General features: G+C 38.5%; 1 protein-coding gene across 1 annotated transcript in view; it reads right to left on the reverse strand.

Moving 5' to 3' along the window:
* Positions 1-8,960: 8,960 nt before the first annotated feature.
* Positions 8,961-10,457, reverse strand: part of LOC122788356 (kelch-like protein 10) — a 62,446-nt gene continuing 60,949 nt past the window's right edge. The window contains exon 5 of the mRNA XM_044055432.1: positions 8,961-9,386. Within this exon, the coding sequence (XP_043911367.1) occupies positions 9,066-9,386 (321 nt within the window). The 3' untranslated portion in view covers positions 8,961-9,065. The remainder of the gene's footprint in view (positions 9,387-10,457) is intronic.

Genomic DNA, 10,457 nt, shown 5'->3' on the forward strand with positions numbered 1-10,457 from the left:
TATATATATATATATATATATATATATATATATACACATAACAATAGAAAACAAACTGATTTAAACAAGTTACCCAATTAACCAGAAAAGAACTAAAAACTGAGCCCTGTTCCAGCAGTCATCAATCAGACAAGTTTTAACTGCACACTCCTACCACTAGGGTGCAGGGGAACCTTCTCCAAAAAAAGATGGCCTGGATCAGTGCTCAAGTTATACAAACAAAGCTAGATTCATCAGGCCTGAATCTGGTCTATGCTACAGCAACAAGGCACACCAATTTCATTAAGAAACAGTTCAAATAAGCAGGCACAATAAGCCTGTGACCAGAAATTCCCAGCTCAGAAGGGCAGAATCCAGCCTATCCTCCCACAAGAGTGCAGACCACAAACCTTCTTAATGTAGAATAATTGTCCTGAAGCCCAAGTGCTTAAACCAGAACTAATACACTTTTAGAATAGCAGACACTAAGCCTTCAATCAGCAATTCCCAGTTTAAAAGGATGTAAGTTACCTCTCCTTCCACAACAGTGCAGACCACAAACCTTATTAATGTAAAACAACTGGTATGAAACTCAAGTGCTTAAACCAAAAGACTTAGAATAACAGTTACAATTTAATCAGGCTACTACCAAGCAGTAATAAATGCAGCAGAATAAATACAACTGAGTACTTTTAAGAAGAGGCAAAAGCAAAATAAAGTAGGAGGAAACACAATACAGTAAAAGCAGATGAATAAAGTGCAATTTTTATTTGTTAGTAAAGTGCAAGGAGAGAGGAAGGAAGAACCTAAGTGGGTTGGCTTACTCAAATCTTCTCTCTGTATTGAGTAGAGTGAACACTAGACTCAGAATATGATCTCACTGTACTCGGTTAAGTGAGCAAATGAGATGGACCTAGGAGGAGTGTTCAAATATAGACTTACAGGAGGGGCGGGCAATTCCAGAGCCACCAACACTAACACCAAGACAAGAATAGGGAGGGTGGGTGAGTGATCTAACTGCAGGGAGACACACAGCACACTATTCAGTGAAACAATTAGGTAACAGAAAAAAATAAAATGCAGTACTTTTAAAACTGCAAGTTTGCACTTAACAGAATACTAAAATACAGTACTGCAAGTTTGCACTTAACTTCAGCTTCTAATGCAGGTGATTGTAGCCAACCAATTCTCTCAGAAATTGAGCATAAAATGAATTCTCAAACTTTGTGGCTAACACTTAAAGTACAGAGGAAGCCTTCTAGGCTAACAGTTAAATATCAGATAACAAAGAAGTGAGAAGACCACCACCCCCTCTTACAGCAGAGAGACACACAGCACACTATTCAGTGAAACAATTTGGTAACAGAAAAAAATAAAATACTGTACTTTTAAAACTGCACTTAACCGAAGACTAAAATACAGTACTTCAAGTCTGCACTTAACTTCAGCTTCTAATGCTGGTGATTGTAGCCAAAAGACATCCACTTCTTAATACTGAAGTAATATGTCTGGGTCAAACTATGAGTACCCAGCCTATGTATCCTCATAGGTTCATAGTTACATAGGATCATAGATTCATAGGTGTATACTAGTCTTACAACCACTAGGGACCATATAGGCCTAGCCATGCAACCTAAATGTGACCCACAAATTTGATTTATAAAGGGGGTGATTTACTGGCTGGCTCTTTCCATCAAAGACATAGGGTGAATTTCTGATTACCCATCCATTGGTCCAAATTGCTCTTAAATAGAAAGAGGGAGGAACTTTGCTTCAAATGGATAGCAACTCTGTTTTAGAGGATGGGAATTCTCTGAGAAACATATCTATCACTCCAAAATAATTTATCTATGTTGCGATCAAAATTTATGTCTTTTAATCTAGTAGTTCTGTTGATGTTTGTTTTGCAGATGTGCAAAAGGTTCATCAAAACAGGGTCCAAGGATGCCTTGTATGCCAAGAAAAGATAACCTGTCAGAAGTCTGTATGATACAGAGTAAAAACATGATTTGAGCCAATTAGCACTGGATATTATGCTTATTCCTTGTATACCTTATGCAAGGAAACTTTGTGGATGTTCCATTTGATGCATGTATCTGGCCATGTACACACCAGAGGAGGAATTATACTCTATGATGGGTTTGATGAGGGCTGAGTACAGTGGTATTATGACATCTCTGGACCTAGATGCCATGCCTTTGTTTATAAGTTAAGCAACAAAGAAGGAATTCTTACCACCTTGGACATATGTAGGTCAAAGGATAGGTTACTGTCTACATGAATTCCCAGATTCCTGACTAATGAATCAACTTTTATGTTTTTTTTTTATTGGTAATGCATTTACCCTGGGTGGTTGCCTCTGCAGAAGATAGTATAATGCATTTCTTGGTATTGAATTTTAAGCCATGGCTCTTTGGCACCAAGCGTTTGTCTGTGTTAGGCCTTCCTGAAGGGTGTTCTCATCTTGGTGGGATTCAGTGACTGCTCCCAGTTTGCAATCATCTGTGAATTTGGTTATCTAGAGGATATTGACATTAGCTTTGACATCTGAAAAGTAGATGTCAAAGAGGAATGGACCTAGCACAGAGCCCTGGGGGACTCCACTCTTTGTGGAGGTGACCTCACTGATTCTAACCTCCTGGCTATCCAGCATGTTATAAAGGAGTTTATCCTTAGTTCCATAAGCTTGTTGACAATGCGAGGGTGGGGTATTGTATCAAATGCTTTAGCCAGATCTAGATATGCAGTAAGTACAGTTCTCCCTCTTATCCATTGTCTTAGTGGCCTTTTCAAAGAAGTCCAACATACCTCTCAACTGTACAGATTTTCGCAGAATGTCCAGATTTTTTCCTCACATTTTTGGGCCATTTTTCATAAAATTGTGGTTTTCTAGAAAATAACTGGTAAATCATTGAAGATTGAAGTCAGAAAATAATGACATACATTTTAGTTTCAGACTTCATACTCATCAGAAAATTCATGTTAATGTGAAACCTGTTATTCTATCTAATTTCTAAGTTTGTAAAAGCAATATTTAAAAATTGTCCCTATTTTGGGCCTTTGTCCTCCCATTATTTATGGCTTTGTCCAGATTTTTTGGTCTAAGAGGTTGAGAGGTATGAGTCCACTAAATTCAGTAAGAATGATCTTCCTTTGACAAAACCAAACCGGCATAGATAAGTATCTGGAGGTCTCCTATGTCCTTGTTGATAATTTCCATGATATTTATTTCGATGGGTTTGTAAATAAGACTAGTGAGACTGATGGGTCTATAATTTCCAGGATCTGTTGAAGGTGCTCCCTGATGAAGAGGGATGGCTGTCACAGTCCTCCATTCATGTGGCACAAAGCCTGTTTTAAGACTGTAGTTAAATAATCACTCCAGGGTTCCTGATAAGTCATATTTTAGACTGTTCAGGAGGCATCCTGGGATGTTATCAGGGCCCAGTGAGGCAGTGTTCTTGGCTTCAGTGATTGCAGCCAGTACATAATTCCCAGTTATAGTTGGAGAGATTATGTTTGAAGGTATTTTTGGGAGGATGGCTGGGGAGTGAGAGGAGGATAAATTTGGATCTGAATTTGTCCACTAACAGGTTCGCTCTATCACCAGGCTCGGTGAATATGGCACCATTACCCATCAGTTCAGCACATTGCTGTTTGCTGTCCTTGAGGATTCTGACATATTTGAAGAAGGTCTTATCATTATCTTTCACCTGGGAAGCGATCTTAATCGCATAGTTGCCTTTGCTTGACGTAATTAGTTGCCAATTTAGTTTGATGAGAGAGTTTTTATCTTTATGGAAATTGCCTTCCTGATTTTTTTCATAATCCTTTTCCTTTTGTTGTACATTCCATTTAATTTGGGATGCCACCAGGTTATTTGGTTTTGATACTAGTCCTGGACTTACATCTGGCAGGTACAGCAGCCTCTGTGCAGCCATTAACATGGTTATACAGAGTTTCTGAGAGTAATTCAGCATAAACTGCTGTGTTCTTGGGGTTTGGAGAGGCACTGAATTTTGACTGACCATCACTTAATAAAAGGTAATTTGTCAATGAATAGTTCCTAATTGTTACATGTTTTAATGGGATTATGGAGCTGATTTTGGTTTCAAAGGAGACAATTTTATGGTCGGACCTGATCAAAGAGGATGAGACATGGGGGGATGCGGCATCTTCCCATATTTTTGAGCATGATGTTGAAGCCTCTAGTGGATGTATTCACTATTCAGCCAAAGGTGTAGATTTGAGGCATATAGAATTTCCAGTCTATAGAGAGGTAGATAAACTCTCCCATGAGTAGGGTGTTAGGTTGGATGGTAAGTGTATCCAGTAGGTCCAAGTATGCATTGTGAGCTTATTTGTACATGGAGAGTGACCTCTAGCTGGCTAGGATACTGTATGGGATTTTGTATATGGTGATCTGCACCTGGACAAACTCCAGCAGGTCATCCTTTTTGACCACACTAGAAATATGTTTGTTACTTATGCATAGTAAGACACCTCCAGCTTTAGCCCTTTGTGCAGCTATTGGTTTTAAAGTGTGAAAGGCACTGAAATCTTTCACTTCTAGGGTACTCTCTGCCTATTTAAATCATGTCTTGGTCACTGCACAGATGTCTATATTCGAGTGTGTAGACTGAGGGCTTGGATGAAGTAAAGTTTTTATTTAGGCTCCTGACATTGAGCAGTATCACCTTGAGATTCAGTTCAGTTCAGCTGATTTTACTTTGTTGGTAGGTTTGTCAGTTTAGCATTGCCTAAAACAGGCACTATGGGGTGGATAATGTTTTAGCCAGTACTTGAAAGACTAGAGTGGAAAGCTGTAGACCATCCTTGACAAAGCAACGTGGTCTGTTAAACATATCCTCCCAAGCTGACAAATATCGGGTCCCCTTAAAATGACACCAGAAAGGCAGCCAGTTGTTGTAACACAGTACAGAGGCCTTCAAAATCCATCTACCACACACTCCAAATATTATACATCTGCAGTCATGAAATGACCTCTGCACACCATCATGAAATAACCTCTACATACCAAACTTACACAGGGAAGTTCCATGTCCACCTCCAATAATTTGAACAAGAAAAGTAGGAATCGTCACCCAACATCAAGCACAAGATATCTGCACAGTAACAACTGTCCAGTAGAAAGTAATGTTTGCTGTAAAACAACCAACCAAACAAACAAACAGTAACAAGTTTTTGGACTTAAAATGTTTCTTTCATCAGGTTAAAACAAATGCACTCTTGCAACAGATTTAGCCACATTTTAAGTACATTTTATAGTCCCCATTCTCTGGGTAATTGATGCCATGATTAAGATGGACCAATAGCCCTTTATTCATTTAATTTCTTTCTTTTCCCTTAGAAATGCTTTCATAGAAAAATAATAATTTAAAACAAGTTGAGTACATCTTCAAACTACAACTACTACCTCGCTTCAGCATACAGGAAATCATTATTATAATCTCCCCCTCTATGATTATTTTGAATCACTTGCAAAAGAACAGACCAACCATACTCTTGGGTTGGATGTTATTGCCTGGCAGTGCATTGTGTGCAGTTACAATTCATACTGCACTGTGTCAGTTTTACGGATGCCTGATTATGCCATTTTAATGAAGAGCAAGCTGAGTAAATCACAGCTGAAAGCATGGCTATTTCATCAGTTCCTGTTCATTCACCAGATCATCTTAGGGAGATTTCAGAATTACTGAAGACTGCTAGGAAACTATTACTCTAGATACCTGTGAAGTCAAGTGGAAATTGTTATCTATCCAAGTCAGAAGATCCCTTCTTTTTTCCAGAATCTGTTAATCTCAATGTAAGCCTGACCTCTTTCTGGTGTCATTCCATTGAAGGCCTCAGATGTATCTTTACCTGGTGGAAAGTAAGACTGTTCCAGTACAGACAAAAATGTTTTTTGAAGCAGGCTTTCATATTGCTTTTTGTTGAATAAATCTGTGTCAGCAGTGGTTGCTGAACTTCAGGGTCAGAATGCTGTCACGTGTGCCGAGAAAATCTGCCATTTAATGTAGACACTAAATTTGTGTCAGGAAAACATTTGTCCTGGTGACAGTCAAGTCAACCTCATAATTATGACCTTCAGACTCTTAGTTGTAAAACTGCAATATCACATCATTTCCCAGAGCTGATTTCTGTCTATCAACGAGTCCATTCATTTTTAATTTTTCTTCCTGAAAACCATGTGAAATTTGTCCTCTAAACATTGTATCTGCTGATCTGTTAAAATTATGCCTCTACTGAATACTCAAGAACAGAAATATGGGTCAGTGGTTAATTTTCTTTGTTCAAAACCAGGAGGTTTTGGAACTGACAAACAGATCCTGTGTAGGCATTGCAAATTGCATGATCATTTGTCACCAGAAAGCTAACAGACCTGTGGCAAGCATATTGACATCCCACCATATGGCTCCTGCCAGTGTGTGCTTTAAGAATACTTCTACTGTGGCCATTTGTGCACTGGCATCATGGGTGTTTAGTTATAGCTTTATTAAGGACCGTCACAGGACTCTCCATTCCCAACATAGGGGACCTCTTAGGGATTTTAGGACACTACCTAGTGCTCTACCCAAGTGCACCATGCACTACGACAGTCCCCTTGAAGCAAAACATAACAGAACCCTGTGTCTTACTATACCAGTAGATCTTTGAGCGAGTCTGCTGCAGTAGGCAGATAATTTCTGCTGCCATCCCCTTAACTCAGGATGCCTGAGTTGGTCTATAATGGCAACAGGATATCCAGTATGAAAAATTCAAATTAACACTTATATGGCAAAGGAATTTCCTGTTTGAGTCAGGTCAAGCACTAAGGATGCTGACTGCATTTATGCTGCTCATCCCTGCAACACTTATACTGTATATAAATGTACCTCTAAATTTCTTTGCTCAAGAATTCTGAACAAAGCCAAAAATAATGGGATGGAGGACAAAGGTCCAAAATCAGGGATGATTTTCAGCTATTACACTAATTCACTTGAAAAGGTTAATAAAGCAACAGGTTTTGCATCGCAGTGCATTTTCTGAACAAGAAGTATGTCTGGCATTATCAACTGAGTGTAATTCTGTGTGATATACCAGAAAATCAAAACTTTTACAAGGGATAGGGAAAAATATGAATTAAATCAGGGACAGTTGAGAGGTATGAGTGATGAGGGTGAGCCAAAGAAGGCATATATGTTCTGAGTGCAGCCATGCAAGAGGTCATAAGAAGGATATGCCCAGGTGTTCACCAACTGTAAGTGGTCCTAGCTGATAAGTATAACCTGACATGATCTGTAAGTGGTCCTAGCTGTTAAATATAACCTGACGTGATCTGTAAGTGGTCCTAGCTGTTAAGTATAACCTGACATGATCTATAAGTGGTTCTAGCTGTTAAGTATAACCTGACGTGATCTGTAAGTGCTCCTAGCTGTTAAATATAACCTGACATGATTTGTAAGTGGTCGTAGCTGTGTTAAGTATAACCTGACGTAATCTGTAAGTGCTCCTCACTGTTAAATATAACCTGACGTGATCTGTAAGTGGTCCTAGCTGTTAAGTATAACCTGACATGATCTATAAGTGGTTCTAGCTGTTAAGTATAACCTGACGTGATCTGTAAGTGCTCCTCGCTGTTAAATATAACCTGACGTGATCTGTAAGTGGTCCTAGCTGTTAAATATAACCTGACATGATCTGTAAGTGGTCCTAGCTGTTAAATATAACCTGACATGATAAGCATTTGCATATCTGGGATTTGGTTAAGTAGAATAAGGAATTTAGGTAGGAGGTAAAACACCAATCTGAAAATCTTTAGTTCTGAGGTATTGCATTTTTTTGTGTATTTTTTGTGTAAAATAGTAAACTTAGGTGTTTGAATACAGAAGTGTTTTTTTAGGAAATAATAATAATGAATGCTGCCTTGATAGTCTAACCACTGTTAGCTTTACTGAGATGAATATTAATGATCATGTTTTCAAAGACGTTGTTTTCTTCTATAACTGGAGAAAAGTAGAGGATAATGGAAAACAGCTTTGCTTTACTGTTTTTTTTTGTTATGAGAGTAATTTCAATTCTCAATTTTCCGAGTTGTACAATTTTATAGCAATGGGCAGGCCTGTGCAAAACATTTCCACTTTATACTTATAAAATAATTTGATAAGCTGGTTACATGATGCAAAGTGAAAGAGACTCACCTTCTGCTGCTATGACCTTTTGCTAAGTGGGGAAGGTAAGTGCCATGTTAAAGATTGTATCTGCCTGAATACATTGTGTTGATACTTGAGTTCTTATACAGCAGAGTGCAGTGTGGTGTGGTGTGCTTCTCAGTACAAAACACCCTACAGCACCATGCAGCTGCCATTCTACTTGTCTTAGGTACAGAAAAGCCTTTAAGCAGTAAAAGTGAATCAGTTCAGAATATTTGCATACCGATGTTGCTTGGAGTGTTAGGAAATGTCATGGACATGGAAGAAATGCAAACTTGTTTATTTTGTCAGTGCTTATTAAGGCTACTTGTCTTAAAACTCCAAGCTGATCTGGGCTCTAATCTTATATATTGATCTGGTATCTGCAACAGACATCAGGGTGGTGAGCTTGAATAAATCCCTGCTTTTCAAAGAACTGTACATTGCCCTTTGCAAAACAGCAGCTGATGGTCTAATCTCCCTTGAACTGTACATGTTGCTATAACATATTTGCTTATGCTTTTTACAGTGAATTCTGCTGAACCAAATGCATAACTTCTGAAAGACAGCATAAGATGCATCATACAAAATTACTTACACTCTTTAAAGATATTTTGCACTTCAGAACTATGGTTTCCATGTATTACATTCCTCAGTACTATGAGGCCTATTTATTTGTAATGAGAACTATGACATTTGTTTTCCATGAACATTTTATTCCTTTATTGCGCTGTCTAAAACAAGTAAACAATAAAGATCAATGATCGGATAGGTAATGTCCTCGTGGAACTTGAAGACTTCATTTCTGCTGACATTATATCTCATTGCTGTCCCTCGGTACATTTTTGTTGACATTATATCTCATTGCTGTCCCTCGGTACATTTCTGTTTACATTATATCTCATTGCTGTCCCTCGGTACTGCATATTCTGTAACATTTGGCAAACCTGAAATGGCACAGCAGCTCAAAGCACTGCGGTTGATGTTCATGTTATGGGCTTCATGCCATTCATCAGTCTTCTCATTATAGCATTCAACTCTGTAAGTGGTTCTAAGACCACTAAAGCCACCTACAACAAACAGCAGGTCATCTACCACCTCAATTCCAAAGTTGCTACGAGGGGTGAGCATGTTAGAGGTAGAATGCCAAGTATTAGTAAGGGGATCATAGGCCTCCACACTATGAAGTCGATTAATTCCATCAAAACCTCCAACCTGCAGTACAGAAAGACAAATGCAATTAATTCAGCAAATTACATCACTGTCTGAATCCTGTTAAATGAAGACTAGCACTGATGATCCTGCAGCATCAAATCCTTACCATTTTATAACTTTTGTATTGCAAAATAAATAAAACCTTACTACCAGCAAGTTCAACTGTGGACTGAAAGCATTATAGCAGTATTTTGTCATACTTTGCTTTTAAGGTACTGACAATTTATTGAGATCTATATATATTAACCTGCATGCATTTACACAAATCATATCTACCCCTACCGGGATAGGTAAACCCAACCAAAAAGAAAGTATACTTGACTGGGTACTCATAAACAGTCACCCCCAACTGTACACCTCTGGTACCCTCCTTAATGGCCTAAGCGATCACCTTCTCACATATGTAATTAAGCACAAAACCATTAATTCCCAACAACCCTTACTCAGAAAGGTTAGAAACAATAAAAGCTTTGATCCTGCCTAATTCCAACAAGAACTAAACTCATATAATTGGTCTATTCAAAAACACCTCCCCTTAGAGGAAGCAGTAGCATACTTTAACAACAAATTCCTTGAGATCCTTGATTTGCATGCACCTGTTCGTTCAAAGAGAACCAAGGCAAAAACTGCACCATGGCTTTCTATAGAGTCTAAACTCAAAATTATCCTTAGAAACAAAGCATGGGCTTTATGGCGTTCTTCTAAAGACCCTCAAGATCACATTAAATACAGGCAATCCAGGAACGAAACCAAAAAATCAATTTTACAAGACAAAAAACAATACTACTGTAATTTACAGACAGTAAATCAAAATAACCCTCAGAAGTTTTGGGCAGGTTTAAATAATCTACTACATCCTGGACAAACTTCAACCTCAATCCCTGCTACTACTATTGATAAAATCCCTGAAGATGTTTTTGATAGTTTTAACCAATTCTTTACTGAGACAAATCAAGCCCTAGCTAGCCAACTACCTCCTAGCTCCCCTGGTCCTGAAAGTAGCACCCCTAGAAACCTACTCGCGTTCAGCTTCCAACCAGTCGCCACTTCACTTATCTGTACCTTGATCAA

This window comes from Protopterus annectens, chromosome 13.part0, assembly GCF_019279795.1.
Source record: "Protopterus annectens isolate FY-2018-M chromosome 13.part0, PAN1.0, whole genome shotgun sequence".
Taxonomy (NCBI): domain Eukaryota; kingdom Metazoa; phylum Chordata; order Ceratodontiformes; family Protopteridae; genus Protopterus; species Protopterus annectens.